The sequence below is a fragment of the Canis aureus genome, chromosome 16, assembly GCF_053574225.1.
Source record: "Canis aureus isolate CA01 chromosome 16, VMU_Caureus_v.1.0, whole genome shotgun sequence".
Classification (NCBI taxonomy): domain Eukaryota; kingdom Metazoa; phylum Chordata; class Mammalia; order Carnivora; family Canidae; genus Canis; species Canis aureus.
This window is the reverse complement of record NC_135626.1, coordinates 35,965,602-35,987,530: the sequence shown is the minus strand read 5'-3', so window position 1 is coordinate 35,987,530 and position 21,929 is coordinate 35,965,602. Positions and strand designations below refer to the sequence as shown.

Below are 21,929 nucleotides of genomic sequence, written 5' to 3'. Positions count from 1 at the left end.
TCCCACCCGCACAAGCCAGAGCAAAACCCGAGCTTCCGCCCAGTCCAGGGAGAGTCTGGCATTACTGGGGGTCCACCCCCTCCGCCCCCCGCCCCCGGGCAGGGGAGCTCCGGGGTCCCCGGGCCGCGCTCCCCGCCACCCCCCGCCCCCCGGCGCCGGCCCAGCCCCCTCCACTGGAAACTCGTTGCCCTCGCCCGCCACTCGGCCCGGGATCCTGGTTGCGCGTGGACCGCGCGTCCCGCTCTCCGCCGCCTCTCCCGGACTCCGAAACGCGCGGCGGACGGCCCCCTCCCCCACCGCCGAGACGGGGTGCGCCCGCCCACGTGTCGCCCCTTGCCCAGTCGGGTCCGTCCCTCGGGCTCCCGGGGCCGGAGGATCCGGAGCGAGTTGGTCAAAGGCGAGGAAAGGGACCAGGGCGGATCCGCTTCCCCCTCCCCGGGAACGGGCGGGGGAGGGGCCGCCGCCCCCTCCCCGAAGCTCCCGCCCCTCGCTTCCCCGAGCGCCGAGCGGAAATTACCCCCTCCCCCCGCGGGTCTGACCTGGGGACGTGGGCGGGGCCTCGGCGCTCGGCCCCCCGCCCCCGGCCCCTCTCCCGCCTTCCCGCCCGGATCCGAACGCTGCGCCCCGAACAAAGTTCCGAGCCCCGAACCCGGCGCCGCGAGAGCCGCGGTCGCCGGGCTGGGTGGGGCGGGCGGGAGGGGACTCCACCTGTCTGCCCCCGCGCCCGGGAGGGAGACGGGGAGCGTTCGGATCTCCGCCCGGTCACTCCCTCCCGGAGACGTCCCCTCTGCGGTCCGCTCGGGTCTGCTCCCGCTACCACTCCTCCTCCTCCCCTTCACCCCTCCCTCTCTCCTGGGGTCAGCTTGGGCCGGAGCCGCGCGTCCCCCCAGGACCCCGGGACGGTGTCGTTGGGCAGCCGAGCCCCGGGGGCGAGCCACCCTTCCTTCTCCCGTGGGAACCCCGAAACGCGGTTTCCTGCGGAGCCCTGCTTCCCGGCCGCGGTCCCCCGTGTTCCCAGCTTCCCGGTCCCGCGCTCGCAGGGTCCTTCGGTGCCGGATTCCCGGAGGCAGGGGAGTCTCCCGGGGCCGGGGCGGGCGAGGCCGAGACCCCTCACTTAAAAATCTAGGGGAAGAGCGCCTTTCTTTAAAAATCACCGGCTTGCGCGACCCCCGCCTGGAGACCCCAGAGTCCTCGGCTTCTCTTTGTCTATCTCGGCCGTTCCCCGCCTGTCAGTCGCTAGCAGTTAACCGGGGTAGGGTGGGGAAACTCTCGCCCCCCACCCCCGCCCCGACCCCCACACGAATAAAAAATAACCGCACATTTCACCCATAAAGAGGTGGGAGATTCTGGGCCCGACCGCCCTCCCCCAGCCGGGCCCGGGGTAGGGGGATGGGTGGGGGCGGGGCGCCTCCCTAGGGGCCAGATTCTTGCCAAGGGGGAGGGGGCAATTAGAGCTTCGGGAACGCAGCCCCCACCGCCCAGTTCCCCGCCCGGGGTGGGGGGGGGTTGAGTGCCCCCTCCCTTCCCACCCGGGGCTGGAGATCGGTGGGCTGGGCCGGGCCGGAGGGCCGGTGGGCCCAGAGGCGTCGGGGGTCTTCCCGAGCCGGGTGGGTGGGGGCTTTCACCACGTGGCTTCGCCTTTTTTTTTTTTTTTTTTTTCCGCTCCATTTTTTTTCAAGTCGATTTTATTTAGAGGCGGCGCCAGGGCGGCCGCGGAGAAACGTGACACACCAGCCCGCTCGGAGGGGTTTCGGACAGAAGGGAAGGAGCAGCGCCGCGTCGTCCGCCTCCCAGCGCGCCGCGGGCACTTCTCCCGGGCCTCCCCGAACTCTCCCGCGACCTCTGCGCGCCCTCAGGCCGCCCTCCGCGCCGCGGGCTCCGGACAACTTCAGGGGTGGGGTGCAAAGAAAGTTTGCGGCTGCCGCCGCCGGCCTCCCGCCTCTCGGCCTAGGAGGCTCGCCGCCCGCGCCCGCGCCCGCCCGCTCGGCCTTGCCAAGGGACCGCGTCCCGCCCCGACACCGCCACCATGAACAAGCTGTACATCGGCAACCTCAACGAGAGCGTGACCCCCGCGGACTTGGAGAAAGTGTTTGCGGAGCACAAGATCTCCTACAGCGGCCAGTTCTTGGTCAAATCGGGCTATGCCTTCGTGGACTGCCCCGACGAGCACTGGGCAATGAAGGCCATCGAAACTTTCTCCGGTAAGAGCGCGCCCACCTCCCCGCAGAGGCCAGCACGACGCCCCCGGCCCTCCCCGGCTCCCTGCCCGCCAACTCCTCTCTGTCCCCGGCCTGCGCCGCTTGGCCTCGCCATCGACCCTCCGCCCGCCTCTTTCGACGCCCCCTGCGTCCCCCCGCGCCCCCCGCGCGGAAATAGCCCGGACCCCCTCACCCTTTCCTCCCAGCCCGAGCGGAGGCCGGAGGCTTTCGGAAGGCCGCCCCTGCCCCCCACCGACGGGGCGGGGGCCCCACTGGCGGTGTGTCTGTGGGGGTTCCCACGCGGGCGGCCCCCGTCTGGGGCGTTATTCCCCTGCACCCCCGTGTACCCGAGGCCGGACCCCCGCCCCCGCCCCCCACGCGAACACCACCCCCACCCACCCCCACCCACCCCCAGCGCCCTCTCCTCGGCCCTAGGCCTTTCCGGGCGGGGAAGAGGTCCCCGCGCCGTCCCCGAGCTCCCCGGTTCCCAGTGGGACGGCAGCCTTCGGGCGGGACCGGAGAGGAAGGGGGGTCCCGCCTCCCGCCCTGGGCCTGGGCTTGAGCCATTTTGATTTGAAAGTGGGGCGTGAGCGGGGTGGCGCGGCGGCGGCGGCGGCGGGTCGCCATGCTGCTTCCCGAGACGCCCAGGCTGGGCCGAGAGGCGCGCGCCGCGGCCGCCGGGGACCCTCCCCGCGGGGCCCCGCTCCGCTCCCCCAGGGCCTCGGCCCGCCACCGGCCCCGACAGGTGAGCGCCTCGCCGCCCGGAGCCCTTCTCTGCGGCCGCACGGGGAACTAAAGTTTCGTGCTGCACCCCTCCCCCGCAACGCACTTTGGGAGCACCGAGGAGCCCTTTCTCTCCCCGGCCCCTGCTCCCCACCTCCGGGGGCCGAGAGGCAGCCCGCCCCCACCCACGCCCCGGCCGCCCCCCGCCTCCCAGATCGGGCGCCCGCAGCCATCCACGACCCAAGTGACCTCGGCGAGAGAACAGAACAAAACGAAAATTAACAAAACACAATAACGAATTTATAGATTTCCACCATTCCCAGCGCGACCGTTTCGCGTCCGGCCACGGAACCCACTGCCTGGATTCCTAGGCAGATCTCTGATCACAGTAACTCCTGAATTACCCTCTTTATCCTTTTCCCACCCCACACCCCTGTTCAAGATCTTATATTGTCTTTTTTTTTTTTTTTTTAATCTTTAGGGAAAGTCGAATTGCAAGGGAAACGCCTAGAGATTGAACACTCGGTCCCCAAAAAACAAAGGTAGGAAAGGGCTCTTCGACGAAGAAGGGAGGCAACCTGGGGGCGCTTAGAGGTTGTGTTAAGGGGTCCATAGTGTCTCCAGTGGAAGAAACCCATTACTGGCCTTCCCACCCCCAACTCCGGATGTTGGGGGCAGGGAGGGAAGATTGGCTAAGATCTTGTAATGGGTGGTTTACAGCTTGTAAAAAATAAGCTGGGGTTGGGGTGGGCTGAGAGATGGTATTTGGAGAAGTAAAAGGCAAAAAAAAATCAATAGAAAAACCTTGTGGAGTTTGTTCAAGGTGTGTGGGGCCATTTTTGTGGGAAGCTAAAAATCTTTGAAGAGTTGCAACTCGACATTTCTGCAACTTCTAGCAGGCCTCCTTTTTTCTTTTTTCCCCAACCCGTCCTTTAGCATAATTCTTAAGTGGATGGGGGGGGGGGGTCCCTTTGACTTCCTAGGAGAAGTGAAATGAATTCCTGCCCCCAAAAGAATTCCCTTATGCTTGTGTTATATGTGTATTTCTGCAACAGGCAAGGGCATTTTTTTTCCAGACCCCTAGCCCTAGCCCTTCACATCACACGCCCTCCCCTCCCAACTGGATTTTGCAAAGAATATGCTTTGGCTGTGCGATCCTTTCCGAGCCCCCCTACCCCCACTCCTTCAGTCCATTGTTATAAGGGGACCATCTGGGGTGAGAGCTTTGTGTTCAGGCTGTGAGCTGGGGCTCTTTGGAGGGTCTAGAACTCCCTGGATGAATTGTGAGAGAGAGGGAGATTGAGTGAGACAGAGTGAGTGTGTGTATGTGTGTCCCAATACCTTCCTACTCATTTAAGCAAAGTGGGGTATCTCTATCATGGTATCCCTAAATCTGGTTCATGGTGGCTTTCAGATCTTTCATTGAACTCTGGCTGGGAAGTATAGGGGCAGAGTTTCTGCTTTCTCAAATCTGACTTTAAACATGTTGACAGTGAAGAGTTTTCCCTCCTGTTGCTGCCCCCAGGAAATCTTTGATCCTCCGGTTCTCTCCCCCATCCCCTCCCTAGGTGTGTTCTCCCTCTCATTTCAACTAGAAACTTGCTGCATTTAGAATAATCCTGGCTTTTTCTGGGTGGGAAAGTGGAGGTGGGTGGCAGTTTTTTGGGTTTTGTTTGGTTTTTTTTTGAGCCTGTGAAGTTTTAACTGTAAAGTATAAGTGAGATAAAAATCGGTCCAGTAGGTTTAGCTTGAGATATTTTAAGTAACTTGGAACTATTGTATCTATAGATGATCAATATGGCTTGTAACTATGTTTATAGAGCCTGTGATTTAACCTCAAATGCTTCAAATACTCTTATTGGAAAGGCAATTAGAGTTAGTAGTAAAGAGGCAATAAAATCGGAAGGAAGAGAAAAAGTCTTATTTATTATTTTGAAACATTTCCTGGAGATGGGAATGAGAGAAACATACTGACACCAGTGGATTTATTGAGAAAACTGGATATTTGAGCTAAAAGCTCAGCGTTTGAAATATGTTGATGAGAAATGTCCAGAATAACTGGAATTCTGACGTGGGATTTTTTTTTTCCCTTTTGCTCTTCTGGATGGTTTAAATTTTAAAGGGAATGAAGTGAAAGCAAGAGAAATTGCAAAATGTGATGAAATGGGACCCCAAACATTTATATTTTAATTTCCATGGTGCTCTGTATTTATGGATCTTTTCCCCCTAAGCCATCTGCTTGCTTTCAAGCCATTTTTAGGCTCCTTCTTGTTCCCTCCAAAATGCATGACTTAGGGCGCTTTTGAGTTAGGAAGGGGTGGGATTTGTAAGAGTGGGAACAAAATCTTCCTTTCCACATCCATATTAAATTCCATCTTTTGTGTGTTCTCTCTCCTGCCCTGAAATAATTTTTTGAGCACACTGAGTTAGTTGTGTGTGTGTGTGTGTGTGTGTTTGTGGGGTGGTTGAGAAGGCACTTCATTTTTCTAGAATGAATCAATTTTTGAAGTTTGAGGATTTTAAAAAAAGTTTGTTTTCATGAAGTCAGTTTGCTCTATCATTTTGTGTTCTTTGAAGGAAGCATTTTGTGGTATGTGTTCTCAGTCTGTCTGAAAACTTTCTTTAGTTGGTCTGTTCCTGGCTTTTTCAATCTCATGGATATATAGACCAGGAACTAGTTAATTAACTATGACTAATATTTTAAGGAACATGAACAACTGTGTATTTTATATATGTGTGTGTGTGTGTATATATTTATATACACTCTTGTTTTCACTGTTTGAAAAAATAGAAGCAACTTTTGGATACACTCAGTTTCAAATAAGTTATGACTTTAAACATTTCTAAGAGATTCATAAAAATCTAATAACCTAAGTGTTCCCGTTTTTTGTTTGTTTTTGAGAGGGGAATTAAACAAAAGGTAATAGGCAGTTACCTTAGCATCCTCTGATTTTGAACTATTAATTCATTTTGTTCTAACTTTGTATCTGTTTGATATAGTTTGTACTTTTTAAAGAACCCAAAAGACTGAGCACATGCCTTGAAACTGAGAACATTAATTTGATATTTTAAATGGATGATATAAAATTTCTCCCACCTTCCCAAACTCTCTGAGACAATGTTGGAATTTTGGCAAACAGTTTTGTCTTTTGGTTGAGAATTTGTATATATTTACTGTCAAATATTAGGACACTGGGAAAAGCCAAAAGCAGTTTGAAAACAATTGTGGAAAGGATTTGTATGTGTTTTATTTTGAGAGATGGAAGAGTAGTTAAGGTGGGGGGGGGTCCCATTTTAGACTTGTTTATTTTGGGAAATGACTTGCTTTTTAAAGGAATTGAACTTTTGTTTCATTTGCCACTGTGCATGCCTTTTTCTAGAGGAATGTGACCTAAAGATAGCATACATACTGTCAAGTGTCACAAAATAAAAGGTGTTAAGAAAAAAATGCAAGAGATGTACTGCATTTCTCTGCATGAAATGTGTTCGACTTAAATGACTGAATTTCTTAGGCAGGTTAATGGTGGTTCTTTCTCTAAGCTGACTTAAAATGAGGTGGGCTGAACACTTTCCCTTAATTTTCCAAGTATTTAAAAACAAAAACCAAAACCAGAAATTGGTGTCAGAACCATAGAAGTGTAAGAACTCTCAGAAAATACTTAAACTTTATTCTGATTTTACAGTTTAATTTCCTGAAGTTAGCAGCTTTGAAAATCTGTGTGATGGGATGTCTTGTATGAGGCAAAAATATTTTTAATTTTAAATGATTTGCTCTGAAGCAATTGGATCACTAAATGTTTTTAAAACAAGCAAAAAGATGTTGCTTTCAGAAATGGATTTGTCTTTAATGAAATTTGTTCTTAGGGGCTGAAAATGAACTATAAGGAGGGGGTTAAGAAGCAAGGGAATGTCTAAAAAAAAAACAAAGAAGTAAAAAAGTGGAGTGGGAGGATTTTCAGGCACTTCACTGGTTGTAGTTGATAGATCTGACCTGTATTTAACTAGTAAGCTTAAAGTAGAAACAGTTTATGACATTTTTAGTAAAAGTTTTTCTATTAGGTTTTTTTTTTTTTGCTTTTAAATAAACTTAACAATGGTTGTTTCTTAAATTTTTCAGCTCTGTTTGGAGGGAAGGTGGAAATTCTCTCACATTTTAATTCCTACCTAGAAAGTAAACCTTACAAATTCATAAATTATGTTTTCTTCACTGGTAGGGAATCCCTTAACTTGTTATCATTTAGTGCACAGTATTTCAAGGTATTTTCCTAAAGGCAGTGTATTTGTCCACTGGGAGAGTGGTAGGTTTCTAGAACGCTTTATTTTCTGACCCAAAGTAGAAAGATGAAATTTTATTCTAATGCTTTCTCAGATGGAGAACTTTGGAGGAAAGGCTGGGAAGAATTGTAATTCCCATCACTAATTTATTCAAAGTATAGTTAACTCTTCCAAATGTAAAGTTTTAATGGCACAGCTTTTGGTGGAAGAAGAGGAAAACATTCTTATAATTATGTTTCAGAGATGAAATACATGACATTAGCAATTGGAAGAATCTTGATTCAAGGGTTCTGAGCTTCTAATCTTTTTAAATTACCTTAATATATGTCATTTGAATCTATTTTATGTGTTTGGGTACTTTTGAGGCTTATTTTTTAGCGTTTATTCTGAACTTCAGTGTGTAACAGTTGACAAAGATACCATTGATAGGCTAGTGAGTATAGAATTTTAAAAAATCAGAAAAAAAATTTCAGATTTGGTTTAGTTGAATGAAAAGGGGGGAAGGAAGCCCAGCAAGTGCTGTGTGAAATTTGGAGTTTTTTAATTTTTTAATATTTTTTGTTTTTTTCTGAAGGTGGACATTGGTTATATCTCTGGTTTTTGTATGGGGGATGGTGGTAGTGGTATCATTAGAATGAATGTATGAACCAAAGGCGTTTGAAGAACATTTTGCCAGCTGTTAGGATTTGAATTCCGTCTTGTTCGCTCCCCATCCTCTTAAAAGATTCTTAAAATGTGGCTAATGTCTTCCAGAAAGTGCAGCTTAGAATTTGCGATGGGAGTGTTAGGGAGGAAAAAAGAGGAGGAAAAAAAGTAGCAGGGGAGACTGGAGAAATCAGACGAGTTAGTCCGGGGTTGGAAATTCCAGACGGGGGAAAAAAAGAGAGAGAGAGAGATGGGGGTTGGGGTGGAGTTCCCGCTTCCCTTTAAAAGAGAAGCGGCTGGAGGCGCCCAGCGACCCACGGGAGAAGGGGTCGCACACGGCAGCTTTAAAAGGCGGGTGGGGGACTGGGCGCAGGGCAAGGCTCCTGCTGCTGTCGGAGTTGCCTGCCTTCCCTTCCCCTTTTCAAAAAGCAGAGAAAGTCGCGGAGGCGCTGTAGGCGCTTCCTGGAGAGCCCGCGGCGGCCCCGCTGCCCTGACCCTTCCCGGGCCCGCAGCTGCTCCGGGCGGCCCCCCAGTCTCTGCCCGCTCCACGCCCCCGCGCCCCCCGCAGCCGGGGGGTTCCCGGCGGGGCTGCCTTCCCCCGGGGTCCCCGAGAACCCCCGGCCGCGGCGCGCCCGCAGCTTCGCCCCGGTCCGGTCGCCCCAGATCCCCAACCTCGCCCACGTGGAGCGCTCCCCGGTTGCTGGCGCAGCCCTTCCGAGCACCCTGCCTGTCTGCAGACCTTTCCATTCAAAGGCCAAGGCGAGTGGAGAGGGTGGGAGAGAGAGGGGTAAGGAAAAAAGAGGATGGGAGGTGGAGAGAAAATGGAGGTGCATGTAGTGGTTGCCCTCTCCCAGGAGCTGAGGCCCCTCCCTTGGCAACAGGGCACAGAGCTGGAAGAGTTAACAGGGTCCAGTAATCTTTAGAAAATTGCCTGCCTCCATGTCCCAAAGGCTGATTGGAATAATAACAAAGGGACAGTTACCAGAGGTTCTAGGGTGGGTTTTTTATTCGTGTTGTAAAAGAGAGACAACAGGTCCTCCAGGGGGGCCACTGACTGGGCTTGCAAGAGTTTTCTGGGGTCCCAGCCAGTGTCTGACTCCATGTTAATGTCAGGTTTGCACACCATTTCCACCTGTGCTGAGCACATTTCCTCTCCTCCCCCACACCTTTTAAAATGCCTGTCAAAACAAAAGCAAGAAAAGGTCTCAAAAAACAGGCACTCAAGAGAGCGCATGCCCCTTTGGTTACTGATAAAAAGTTCGATTTGGCTAGAAAAAGATCATACTGGGGGAGCGTCTGTGATAACATACCACTGCAAGGAAGACAGTGCCAGCAGAAGATGTTCAGTCCCAAGTTTGCTAACTCCATTCCAATAGAAGAGCTTGAATGTTCCCTCAGATTTTGTTCAGAGTGGGGGCTCTGCTTTTCTAGTGAGTAGGAGGGGTCATCCTAGTATGGAACAAGCAGAGCCAGCTTCGTAAGACCTCCTGTTTGCAGCTAGTAGGTTTGCAATAAATAGTTGATGAATGAAGGCACAACAGGCTTTTTTTTTTAAGATTTTATTTATTTATGAGAGACAGAGAGAGGCAGAGCAAGAAGCAGGCTCCATGCAGGGAGCCTGACCTGGGACTCGATCCCTGGTCTCCTGGATCACACCCTGGGCTGAAGGCGGTGCTAAACCGTTGAGCCACCTGGGCTGCCCAGGCTTTTTCTTTTTTTAAGATTTTTATTTTTTCATGAGAGACACAGAGGCAGAGACACAGGCAGAGGGAGAAGCAGGCTCCATGCAGGGAGCCGGATGTGGGATTCAATCCTGGGTCTCCAGGATCATGCCCTGGGCTGAAGGCAGCGCTAAACCGTTGAGCCATCTGGTCAGCCCCGGCATAACAGGCTTTAACCCTAAACACAGACCACTGAAATAGTGTGTGTTGATTGTGGGCAAATCACAGGAGAAACGTAGGTCTGGCTCTCATCATTTTAATACAGTTGGAGAACACCTGATTGCAAAACACGGAAATATAACTTCACAGAACACATTCCACCAGCCACCAGAAATGTAGTCCTATCACAGAAGTCCAGTCTTCCAGGATTTGATGTTCTGGTTGTAGGGCAGAGAGCAGAGAGTATGGCAAACCATTAGTGGTAACCTGGTTTTGAATTAAATACAGAGCAAACAGCTGGATAATAAGAAATTTGGCTGGTATGTCAAGGTGTTTGCAAGATGCCTAAGGACAAGTTTGATTATTAGACAAGTGGCATTTTGGTGGCCAAAGGCATATAAGGGACCTGTCAGAATGGGTGGATGTGAATTTTGCTCATATTTGGGAGAAGGGTGTGGAGATCTCTCTGAGTGGAGACAGAAGTGGAGGATCTCTTTCCTATACCAGGTCTGTCTGGTGGGATTCTAGTCAGCCCTCTCAATATTTCGGTAGGAAAAGAGGGTGAAGGAAAACTTCAGTTTTTATTCATTTTGAGTAAGTTCCATTCGAAAAATTGGTTCTTCATCCAGATGTTTTGATCACTTGAAATGGAAAATGTTAAGTGTGAGTGAAATTTGATTGGATAGTCAGTTGATTGGATGTAGTTAGAAATGGATGCAGAGGAGAAATCGGGATTCAGGAAAAAATGGTGTAAAGGTTGTTTGTGGGGTCTGAGCACTTTGGCAGCAGGAGCTGGTGGACAGGAATCATTCTGACCTTTTGAGGCTAAAGGAGGGAGGAAGCTCTATTAGGTCAGGGTCTCCCGACCTACCCTAGGTGCCTCCTTCCACCCTCTTAGAGGACTGGAGGAAAGGTCTCTCAGGAGAGAGAGCTCAGGGTTTAAAAAGCAAGAGCTTTGGAGTCAGGCAATGACCGAAACTGCAGAAGTTAATCTTCTTAAGCCTTAATTTCTGTAACTGTGAACCCATGTTATTACACATTAACTATTATTATTGCTATTATTTGTTTTAGATACGACCTCTCTGCCTCCTGTCTTTGTACTGGGGCAGCTTGGGGCATAATCTAAGGCCATGAGTGCGGTGTTTTAAGGATTCTTCTGTGACTATGACATGTATTTTTTGTGGAACAATGATGGATAGGCATACTGAAGGGGATTTATATGTAGGATGCTTTAATGACCTGTATGCTGAAAGGAAAAGCCACTTTTTGGGAGAGGGAGATGAAGCTCACCAGGGCTATCTCCCCAGAGCCCTTGGGTTATGGACTCCATCATGTCAGACAAAAGACTTGAAGAAAATGCATAAGCGTGGTGGAGAATGTTCCTCAAGGGAGTGGGCCATATATTCTGTTGCTTATGCCCTGAACCCAGGCCAGATGAAACTTCACACTTAGGGGCTACTGTAAAAGGTAGGGTAGGGACACTGGGGAAAGAGGAACCACCTTAATTCTGCAGATGAGGTAAGTGTTATAAGAATTCAGAATGAGGGATGCCTGGGTGGTTTAGTGGTTGAGCATCTGCCTTCTGTTCACATCGTGATCCCAGCGTCCTGAGATCGAGTCCTGCATTAGGCTCCCTGCGGGGAGTCTGCTTCTCCTTCTGCCTGTGTCTCTGCCTCTTTCTCTGTGTCTCTCATGAATAAATAAAATCTTTTAAAAAATAAAAAAATAAATAAGTTCAGAATGAAGGGGACTCTTGAGTCCTTGGGGGTCTGAGGAAGGAAGAAATGAGAGCAGCTTCCCCCACCTGGTGGGAGATGGGATGTTTGCCTTGACGTTCAGCTCTTGGTAAGCTAACAAAGTAGCCTTTCAGAAGTTGGGGATCCCTGGATGCCCAGGAAGTGCCTACACAAATTGTTTCCCTTCCTATGCCCTTGTAGAGGGCAAAGCCTCAGTGGCCTCCCTTTCCCTTGTCCCCCAGACTAGAGAGAGAACCCACCTTGATGTCTGCTTCCTCTTGGGCCCTCCCCGCTCAAAGGGTGCACACACACCCACTCAAACAGACCTCTTGCCCCTTTCGAAATTTCAGTCTAGGGACTAAGGATTGAATCTCCTCTTAGTGGGGTGGGAAGAGGAAGGGCTTCCAATCCGGATGTGGCTTTTGGCCATTTAACAGGCTTGTGACTTTAATCAGTTACTATAAAGGGTTTTACAATTAGTTTATGTGGAATGATGTGTGTTGCCTCTTTTCTGGAGTGGTGTCTGGGATTGCTAGGGGCTCCTTAACTTCCCATGAGGTACTCTGAAGATGAAGAGGACAAAATGAGGGGAGACAAGAACTCAAGTGGGGGCTGGCGGGGTGGAGTAAACTTGGTGAGGATGTCTGTTCGGAGCTAGAAATATTTATTCTGCTTCCTCCTCCAGGTCTCTAAGTTGTTTGGGAGGAGAAGTCCAACTATAATAGAGCAGTTGCTTTGGCAGGATTTGGAGACAGAACCCGAAATTAAAGAGTAGAGATGATCCTTCGCAGACCAGACTGTTGGTGGCTACAGCCAGTGTGTTCTGAGCAGAGACTAGACTAGGAATGTGGGCTTGGGGAGGCAGCAGCATTCGGAAGAATATTCTCTTGACTCCTTATGCCGAGTGTCCATACCAGCAACTTCTTTATTGAATGTTAAAAGAAGGGAAAATCTAGCTGACTATAGTCATTTTATTTAGAGGGTTTTCCTGCTTGTGGTTATTACCATTTGATTCAAAGCTGCTGCTCCTGGCTTTTTAGATTGAATAGGGTAGAGTGATAACCTGTCCAGAATCAGCTGGGGCAGACAGGTGGAATATGATGATCTTCATAAACATACTATGTCTCTATGAGATATATTTTTTTCACTTTCCTACTCTTGCCCCTCACTATCTTGAATGAGTAGTTTGCTAAATTTAAACTTCTAACTAGAGGAAGAATGGAGCCTGTCTAGGCCCAGGCTCGTTTGCTCTTTTTAAAACATCCCATGGTCAGCAACTTTAGCCTGGGTATGGGGGGGGGGCGTGGGGGGCACTTTGCCACTCAATCATTAGCAAATTTTGCAGGGGGGGAGGAGAGATGTTAAAGATACATATTTACAGCCAAATTCCACATAAGGAAATAGTTAACAAGATGTACAGACTGGTGAGATAGCTAGCATTTTGCTGTGAAGTTTGGTACCTCTCATGGTGTATTCGTTCATTCATGCACCCGTATGTTCACTCATTTTATATATTCAGAGTCTACTATTGTGTGCCATGCCCTCTGCCAGGTTTTAGAAATACAATGTAGAACAAGTGAAAGACCAGTCTTAAGAGTGAAGATGGAAGGAAATACAACTTATCAGTTCATTTTTCTCCAGGAGCTTTTATTTTATTTTTTTAAAAGATTTTCTTATTCATGAGAGAGATACAGAGACATAGGCAGAGGGAGAAGCAGGCTCCATGCAGGGAGCCCGATGTGGGACTCGATCCTGGAACTCCAGGATCATGCCCTGAGCCGAAGGTAGGCGCTAAACCACTGAGCCACCTACGCATCCCTCTCCAGGAGCTTTTATATTTAAACTTTTTCCTTAGTATTTTAAGAGAATTTTAAACTAAAAAAATTTTGAAATTAAAAAAAGTTTATTTGAGGGAGCGAGTAAGCAAGACAGAGCATGAGCAGGGGGGAGGGGCAGAGAGAAGCAGACTTCCTGCTGAGTAGGGAGCCTGACTGTGGGGCTTGATCCGAGGACCCTAGGACCACGAATCTAGCCAAAGGCAGAAGCTTAACCAACTGATCCACCCAGGTGCCCCAATTTAAAAAAAAAAACAAACCTTTAAATTAAAAATAACTTACCTATTTATTTATACGATTTTATTTTTAAGTAATCTCTACACCCAACGGGGCCTCAATTACAACCCCCAAGGTTGTAATAATTGAGTGCTCTACAAACTGAGTCAGCCGGGCACCCCTAAATTAAAAATAATTTTAAGGGGCACCTGGGGATGCCTGGGTGGCTCAGCGGTTAAGCGTCTGCCTTAGGCTTGGGTCCTGGAATTCTGGGATCGAGTCCCACATCAGGCTCCTTGCGTGGAGCCTGCTTCTTCCTCTGCTTGTGTCTCTGCCTCTCTCTCTCTCTCTGTGTCTCTCATGAATAAATAAATAAAATCTTACATTTTTAAGGGGCACCTGAGTGGCTCAGTTGATTGAGCATCTGCCTTTGGCTTGGGTTATGGTCCCTGGGGTCCTAGGAACAAGCCCCTGGGTCCTCCCTGCTCAGTGGGGAGCCTGCTTCTCCCTCTCTCTGCCCTTCCGTTTCGCCTGCTCTCCACGTGTGTGCAAGTACTCGCTTGCTCTCTCTATTGTGCTTTCTCTCTCTCAAATATTTTTTAAAAATATTTTACTTATTCATTCATGAGAAACAGCGAGAGAAGCAGAGACATAGGCAGAGGGAGAAGCAGGCTCCCCGCAAGGAGCCCAACGTGGAATTCGATTCCAGAATCCCGGGATCATGCCCCAAGCCTAAGGCAGACACTAAACTGTTGAGCCATGAGCCACCCAGGTGTTCCTCTCAAGTATTTTTAAAGATTTTAATTTATTTATGAAAGAGAGAGAGAGAGGGAGAGGGAGAAGCAGACCCCCACTGAGCATGGAGCCTGATGTGGGGGCTCTGTTCCAGGACCCCCGGGATCATGACCATAGCTGAAGGCAGCTGCTCAAATGACAGAGCCACCCAGGCGCTGCTAAAATCTTAAAAAATATATTTTAAGTATTTTAAAATAATTGAATACCTTTTAAATAATCTTATGTGATGAAGCATATATAATATGACATTTACTATCTGACCATTTTTAATCGCACAGCTTAGTGGTATCAAGAACACACTGTTGGGCAACCATGGCCTGCATTCATCTCTAGAACTCTTTTCATCCTGCAGGACCAAAACCATACCCAGTAAACAGTAACTCTCCATTCCACCCTTCCTGTAGTGGTATTTAAACCATGGACAGTTTTGCTTTTTCCTACAGAGTGGTACTGTTTTGTCCTACATAAAACGGGTGTTTTTGCCTGACCCCTCTCTTGGCATTAATACTAATTATTGTTTTTTTTTTTTTTTTTTTTTTTTTTTTTTTTTTTTTTTTTTTTTTTTTTAGCACCTTTGGGTCTTTTTCAGAGTGGGTAAGAGACAAGGATTGAGAGAGGGAGCTGCATAAGAGGTACAAGATAAAAATCTCTGGCCTCCAGCATTTTCACTTTAGATCCAGGAAAAGCTGTGGGACAGAAGAGGCCAAGAGACTATGTATTAAAATGGGAGGCACACATTCTCAGCGACTAAAATAGAGGAGGGAGGCTTTGAGTGAGCCAAGCTGTGTTTTGGAGGATAGGCAGACAAAATAGGGGTGGATTAAGGAGAGCATTATGGATTGACAGGGAGATGATGATGGGAGGACAATTGATCTAGAAGAAAGGGATAGCATTGTTGTACAGAGGCCCTCCGGCAGGTAGGGCATATGTCCTTGTTTAATTCCCTTATTGAGCATCTTTGCTCCAGAGCTCTGTTCAAGGTGATCCAGATCAAAAGATGAGCTCCTTCTACAATTAGAGGGAGTGTTTATGGACTATCTCGTCACATTTAAGCAGTGGGACTTTCACTGGATCCTCATAAAGATTCCTGCAGGTGTCTTCCCTTCTAAAGAAGAAGAGGCTGAAGCTCTTGAGTGGTTAAAGTAACTTAGCCAGGGTCTGTACTTTGAAACAGGTAGTAGTGCTGGGATTCAAACCCAAGTCTTTCTACCTCTAAAGCTGAGCTCTCTTAGAAGGGAAGGACAGGGATCCCTGGGTGGTGCAGCGGTTTAGCGCCTGCCTTTGGCCCAGGGCGCGATCCTGGAGACCCGGGATCGAATCCTACGTCAGGCTCCCGGTGCATGGGGCCTGCTTCTCCCTCTGCCTATGTCTCTGCCTCTCTCTCTCTCTCTCACTGTGTGCCTATCATAAAAAAAAAAAAAAGAAGGGAGGGACAGGTGATCCTCTACCATTCAAAGAAACTGAATCTTACCTTGAGCTTTTCTGGGGGGAGAGCATAAGGTTAGCAAATAAAAACACACCCAACATGGATTTCTCCCTGTTCTGAAACTCTTCTTCCCCAGGTGTTTTATTTTTATTTTTTATTTTTTTATTTTTTCCCCAGGTGTTTTATACCTGCATTGCATTTTATTTTCCTCTCACTGTTGGGATTTTCAGGCAATCTTAAAACAAAATGAAACAAATCAAACCTGAGAAAAGTCACCTCTTGTCTGGGCAGCTAAGATGGGAAATGGGGATTCTGCTTTTAGAATGAAAAAGACCCACAGAGAGCTGAGTGAAGTGGAGAAGGACTTCAGCGGGGTTAAACTTCAGGTATCCATCTCAGCCTGCCATTTCCCCAGATGTTGTGGGATCTGGGATCTCTTATCTTTTTCTTTTTTTTTTCTTTTAAAGATCTTATTTGTTCATGCAGAGACACAGGCAGAGGGAGAAGCAGGCTCCATGCAGGAGCCAGAGGCCGACATGGGACTCGATCTTGGGGTTGCCAGGATCAGGCCCTGTGCCAAGGTGGCGCTAAACCACTGAGCCACCCAGGCTTACCCTGGGGTCTCTATCCTTTCTGGTTTCTCATTTCCTCACCTGCAACTTCCCCATCTCCAGAAAACCCATGAAATAAGCTAGGAATTTTGAGTTAGAAGGGGCTTCATCCTCTGGCATTCTGGTAGGCATCAGGGCTGGAGCCTTTGGCTGTTTTTCCCCTCCTCACTACTCTTTGTTTGGGTTCAACCCCAGGGAAAATGGGAGGCTGGGGGGAAGGGCAGGGATTGAGATACTTCTCTTCCCCTCCCCCTCCTCCTAGCAGAAAGGGACAAAGAGTTCACCTTGGTTACAAGCCTACAGAATCATAATTCATAGCTTATGAAAGTTTTTGAGGAGCAAGAAGTCAGGTACCTTGTTTCTGCTGATGAGGAGGAGCAGGGACGCTTCCTGGCTAGTGTCATCTTGGGTTAGTCACTTAACCTCTCTGAGCCTGTTTTTTGGAACTGCAGAATGGAAATACTCTCATTCGTCTGTGGGGGTTCAGAGGCTCAAATCAACCTCTAGTCACTGTTCTAGTTCATAGGAGGTGTGGTGCAAAGGAGGACCTGGTAAACTCTAAAGTACCATGCAAATGTGAGTTAATAAAATTATCATTAAATGATGACGCCCCAAGAGGGTAGACAAAGAAGGTTCTTCTCACCCCCAGACAAATGCCCTACTCCGTGTGGGAGGGGAGGACTCTGGGATTGTAACTTTTCTGACGGGGCTCCCAGGACTCCCCGGGTTAGAGGGTCTTTTTTCCTCCAGGCCGGGCCCCCTCGGTCGGTGCCTATGGCCCAGCCCAGCCCACTCCGGAGCCTCGGTTCCAGCCTTCTCAGTGGGAGGCCTCCCGCCCGGTGCTGCCTCCTCCTGCAGCCCGGCCGAGGTCTCTAAGGAATGCCGCCTCCCGGGCCATTCTGTCCCCTCCAGCTTTTGCGGCCTCACTTCCAGCCCTCTCCCGGCCCCCTACCCCCAACCGGTTCCCACTTAAATGCTTGCAGGCCCGTTTGCAGGCGGGAAGCCCCCTCCCCCACAGGACCACCTCAGTCACAGCCCTGACCACAGGGAGGTCGGGTCTGGATTTACTAAAGGACCCCGGAGGGGGAGCCTGCCCCTCGCTGGCTGCCTGGCTCGCTCATGGGGTCGGGTTTCGGCCGGTGGCTCTGGAGTGAGAGAGACAAAGGGCAAAGTCCTGTCCCCACCCCCACCCGGCAGCCCCGGGGGCGCTGGGCCCCTCCCCGCCCCCCCATCCCCCGGGCCCTGCTGGGGAGCCGAGGGCCCCCTGGGCCGCGCGGGACCGGCTCCCGAGCCAGTCGGGGTACCGAGGGGGTTCTGGCCGCAGAATCTTCTAGATTGCCTAGCCTGCTGCCGTGGGGAGGGGGGCGGTGCCCGGGGGGCAGCGCCTGCCCCCTCCCTGAGCAGCCGACGCGGCCCACCCAGCGGCTGGGGTGGGAGGCCGCGTGCTCAGCTTTCCCTGGGCGAGGTGAGGGGCTGGGGGAAGGGGCCGCCCGCGTGGGGCGCAGGCCCGGCGACGCCAGCGCGGCCGCTCAGCTGCTCGGGCCTTCTCAATTGCCCGTTCATGAGGGCTCCCCTCCTCCCCCCAGCTGCTGCCAGCCCTCCCCCACCCTCAGCTGCTGCCGCCCTTCCCAGGCACCTCTTTCTCCTCCGTTGCCCTGTCTGCCCCCGCTTTCGGCGGCAGGAAGGCCCCGCTCGCCACCCGGGCTCTCCCGGCGAGTCTGAGACCCTCCCTGCTCGCTGCACCATCTTGGAAGGTGTTGGTGCAACTCCTGGGCGCGTCCCTGGGCCGGGGAGAAAGGCCTACCCAAAGGCCATCTACGCCTGCCTCGGGGACGGGTGTCCATGTCCGAGGGGACTTACCTGATAACTACCCCGCCCCACTGGGGAGAGACCAACACAAGCCCCTGAAGTTCCTGACTCCCAGTTGGTCTTTGCAGGGGGGTGATGGGGGCCTGTAGAGGAGACTTGCCTTGAGGTGGTTAACCTCCAGGAGGGACACAGTCGAGGCTCCTTTCCACTCATGGAATGGTCAATTATTATTATTTTTCAATATATACTGGGATACGTTCCTATCCTTTCACAGGCAGTGGTGATGATTCCAAGAACTGTGCTAAGTCTCACAGGGTCTTTCTCAGTGGGGAATTGAGGTGCTGAAGACTGATTTCTCTTGAGGCTGGTCTAGTTTCCTTATCTTTGCTTCTGAGAGCTCCCACCACAAAACCCTGTCATGAACTGGGCTCTCCAAGCTTGGGGTTGCCACCCCAGGACAGACTCAGCCTTTCTATTTCTGAGGCATGCCCCATGCTGCTTTCCGCTGAGTGCCAGCTCTGTCCTCAGCCAGGTCTCTGGGTCCCAGTGGGATAGACCATTTGGCTCTTAGGCTTTCTGGAGAGGTGCTGACATCTCCGCTGGGGGGTGAGGGTTCAGCCAACCTCTGAGGTTGGGGCAGGAATGGTCTTTCCAGCCCCAACCCCCTTCTGCCTTTTCCTCTCAGATTATATTAGCTTCCACCCCCCCCCTCCCTCCAGTGAAGAGGCTGGAAACACTTCTCACTGCCAGCCTGAGAAGGTTGGTGAATAGTGTCCACAGCAGTTCATTTCTGATCCCCACACCATCGCTGCTTCCACCAGGGAAGGGTATGCTGTCCCGTTGAGTCACCTCTTTATCACTTGTCCCCACAAGTTAGGTTTATTCTGGAGGCTTCTCCAGATGTCTCCATAGCCTCCCACTTCACCTTGCAGCGCTCAAATGGCCAGCTCCGGCTCTAGGAATCACTCAGGTGAAAAGAGTGCAATTCTAGTCAGGGAGCAGGGTGGAAGGAGGGAGAGGCAGTTGGCCCGGGCCGACTTGAAATTTGTCTGGAAAGAGCTCCACTGTCTCAGAGCTTCTGTTTTGGCTTCTTCTCTGGTGCTGCCCAGATGGGCAAGAAAAAAAATGTGGGCTGTCTTGTCAAACCATTTATTTCCAAAATGAGTGAACCGAGCGAAGTATTCCTGCTTTTGAGGTTTGCTTGCTAACACCGGTTAGCACCTTCCCCGCTTCATGTCTTACCTTTGCTTCCTTGCCTATCCCTAGACGTACACGAGATTTTGGAAGAATTTTTGGTTACTATCCTTCTACACTGCTAACATTTTTCTGACAGTCATCCAGCCGTATTATAGTATAGTTAGCTCTTTTGTGAGTTAAACCCTATGCCCAAATTAGAGCCGCATGCAGTAAAAGCCAGTTGGCATGCACTTAGCCATACAGAATATGGGCATTTTTCCTGCTACTGACATCGGGGCTATACAAGCTTCTGCTGTGTTAACACTTCTTGTCAGAGAGAAAGCAGTAAGGTTTGGTGAGATGAGCACAGACCAGCCTCAGAAGAGAGCTGAGTTCCAGTTCTACCTTAGCATTGCCAAGGCTCTTCTTGTTTTTCTGAGCCCTGGTTTCTCCAGCTGTCAAATAAAGGTGACTGGTGAAGAGCCTCTCAGGCTTGAGGGGCTTACTCCCTCTCGCTTCAGTGTATGAATCTGATTTCCTTGAGTTGGAACTTGATAGCACTGGGCTTCCATGTGCGCAGCCACGCACATCCTTAGTCATGTAAGCAGGCTAGCAACTCCTCCCTGCCCCCTACCTGCTTCCCTGCCTCCAGGTAGACTGGGAGCATATTTAACATGATATAGATCCTTCTGGAGGTTGAGGGGGGTGGTGCATGGCTCATCCCAGTCTCTCCTGGAGATTTGATTTTCCTTTCTGCTTATCCTCAGCGTTAGCACAGGAGTCCGAGCATATGTAAGACAGTGCATGTGCACTACGTACATTTAAAAGACTGTGTTCACGGGACCACAGATACATTGCACTGGTGTCCCTGCCTTCCAAGTCCCCTAACTCGTTCCCTACCACACACACACCTTGGCATTCACCTGGGTGGTGACATCCTCTGCCTAGTTCTGTACCGTTCAGTAGGTTAATTTCCTTTCCAGGCCCTACCCTGCCCATCAGCCCACCCGACAGCCCGCCTGTCTGGCTGCCCTGCCTCTGGATCAGCCTGGCACGGAGCCCTGGGCATTGGGCCAGCTCCTCCTCCCCTCTCCAGCCCCGCCCCCTTTCTCAGCTACTGCCATGCCTGGAGCGTGCCAGGTCCGCCCCCTTCAGAGGCTTTCCTGGACAATTATTTTCTTCACCTCTCCACCCTCTAGGGATAAGGAGGCAGGGTGGAGAAGGACTGGGTCAATGGTGGTCTTAGGGAAAAGGCAGGGATTGGCACTTTAGGACATTTTTTATGTGTGACTTCCAGCTGGAAAAAACTGGGAGGAGAGCCAGCTTCGGGAGGGTGCTTCTACTATAGCGTCAGCCACAGGGGAGTCTCTTGTTGAAGAGTCAGCAGGATCACCCACTTGTAAAGAGATCCTGTGGACAGCCCCTCCACTCCTTATTTACCATTGTACACCCCTTCTCTCATCTTTAACCAATGGGATCCCCTACTTGACGGTCAACTCCTTGAGAGCATGAGGCTTACCTGTCTGCCATCACCTTATGCTCTGCTCTAGCACAGTGCCCAGGCCCATCCAACAGAAATGCAGTGACAGCCACATACGTAAATAAATTATCTTCATTTTTTTTGGCTTAGATTCTTTTTAAATTTTTGAAATTCCCTAATAGCTATGTCAGAAAAGAGTGAAAATAATGTGAAAGTTTTTTAAGATTTTATTTATTCATGAGAGACAGAGAGAGAGGCAGAGACATAGGCAGAGGGAGAAGCAGGCTCCATGCAGGAACCCGATGTGGGACTCAATCTCGGGACTTCCAGGATCATGTCCTGAGCCAAAGGCAGACGCTCAACCTCTGAGCCACCCAGGTGTCCCAGAAAGGTTAATTCTAAAATTATTTTAGAATTTGAAAATGGTATTAATTCAGCATGCAGTCAATGTAATAATGAGGTCTTATTTGGGGGGGCATGTACAAAGTTTTAAGGAATCTGAATGTGTGTTATTTTATATTTTGAGCCTATCTAATTCAAATGCTTAAGTTTTCATTGGAAATATTTGATCAGTATTTGAATTATTTATAAAGATTTTTAGAGTGTGTGCGGTGGTAGGGGGCCAGGCAGGGCGAGGGAGAGAGAATCCTAAGCAGACTCTGCTGAGCATGGAGCCCAAGGCGGGGGTTGAGACCATGATCTGAGTGGAAATGTAGAGTGGGACGCTCAACCCATTGAGTCAACCAGGTGTCCTCTGATCAGTATTTCACAAATTTTACAGAGGAAAAGTCCAATTATATAAATACCTCGAAAACGAGTATTCCGTGCCTCAGTTGCAGTACCCACAATACAGTGGCTCAAAAGCCACATGTGACTAGTGGCTATTGTGTGGACAGCACTGCCCTGGTGCTTAGTAGGGGCCAAGAAAAATTTGTAGAATGACTGAGTGCAGCAGCTGGACTACAGAAACCAAAGCACAAGCCATGGTCGTGAGTTTGCCTGTGGATGAAAAAGCAAGCATGTGTGTGTCTGCAGGTTTTTGAAACCTTTGTTACTTACTCTTTTCCGACATGCAAGTCACCACTCCAGCCAAGTCATCACTCCAGCCCAATCCCCAGCCAGCC

At 50.1% G+C, this 21,929-nt stretch overlaps 1 protein-coding gene across 3 annotated transcripts in view; it reads left to right on the top strand.

Moving 5' to 3' along the window:
- Window positions 1–1,660: 1,660 nt before the first annotated feature.
- IGF2BP1 (insulin like growth factor 2 mRNA binding protein 1) overlaps window positions 1,661–21,929 on the top strand; it is a 41,564-nt gene continuing 21,295 nt past the window's right edge. The window contains exons 1-2 of one of the 3 annotated variants that reach the window (XM_077852881.1): window positions 1,661–2,201; window positions 3,403–3,463. In XM_077852881.1, the coding sequence (XP_077709007.1) occupies window positions 2,027–2,201; window positions 3,403–3,463 (236 nt within the window). In that variant the 5' untranslated portion in view covers window positions 1,661–2,026. Of the gene's footprint in view, window positions 2,202–3,402; window positions 3,464–16,740; window positions 16,917–21,929 lie in introns of those variants that run through there. The other 2 variants (XM_077852880.1, XM_077852882.1) reach the window with 2 other exon arrangements.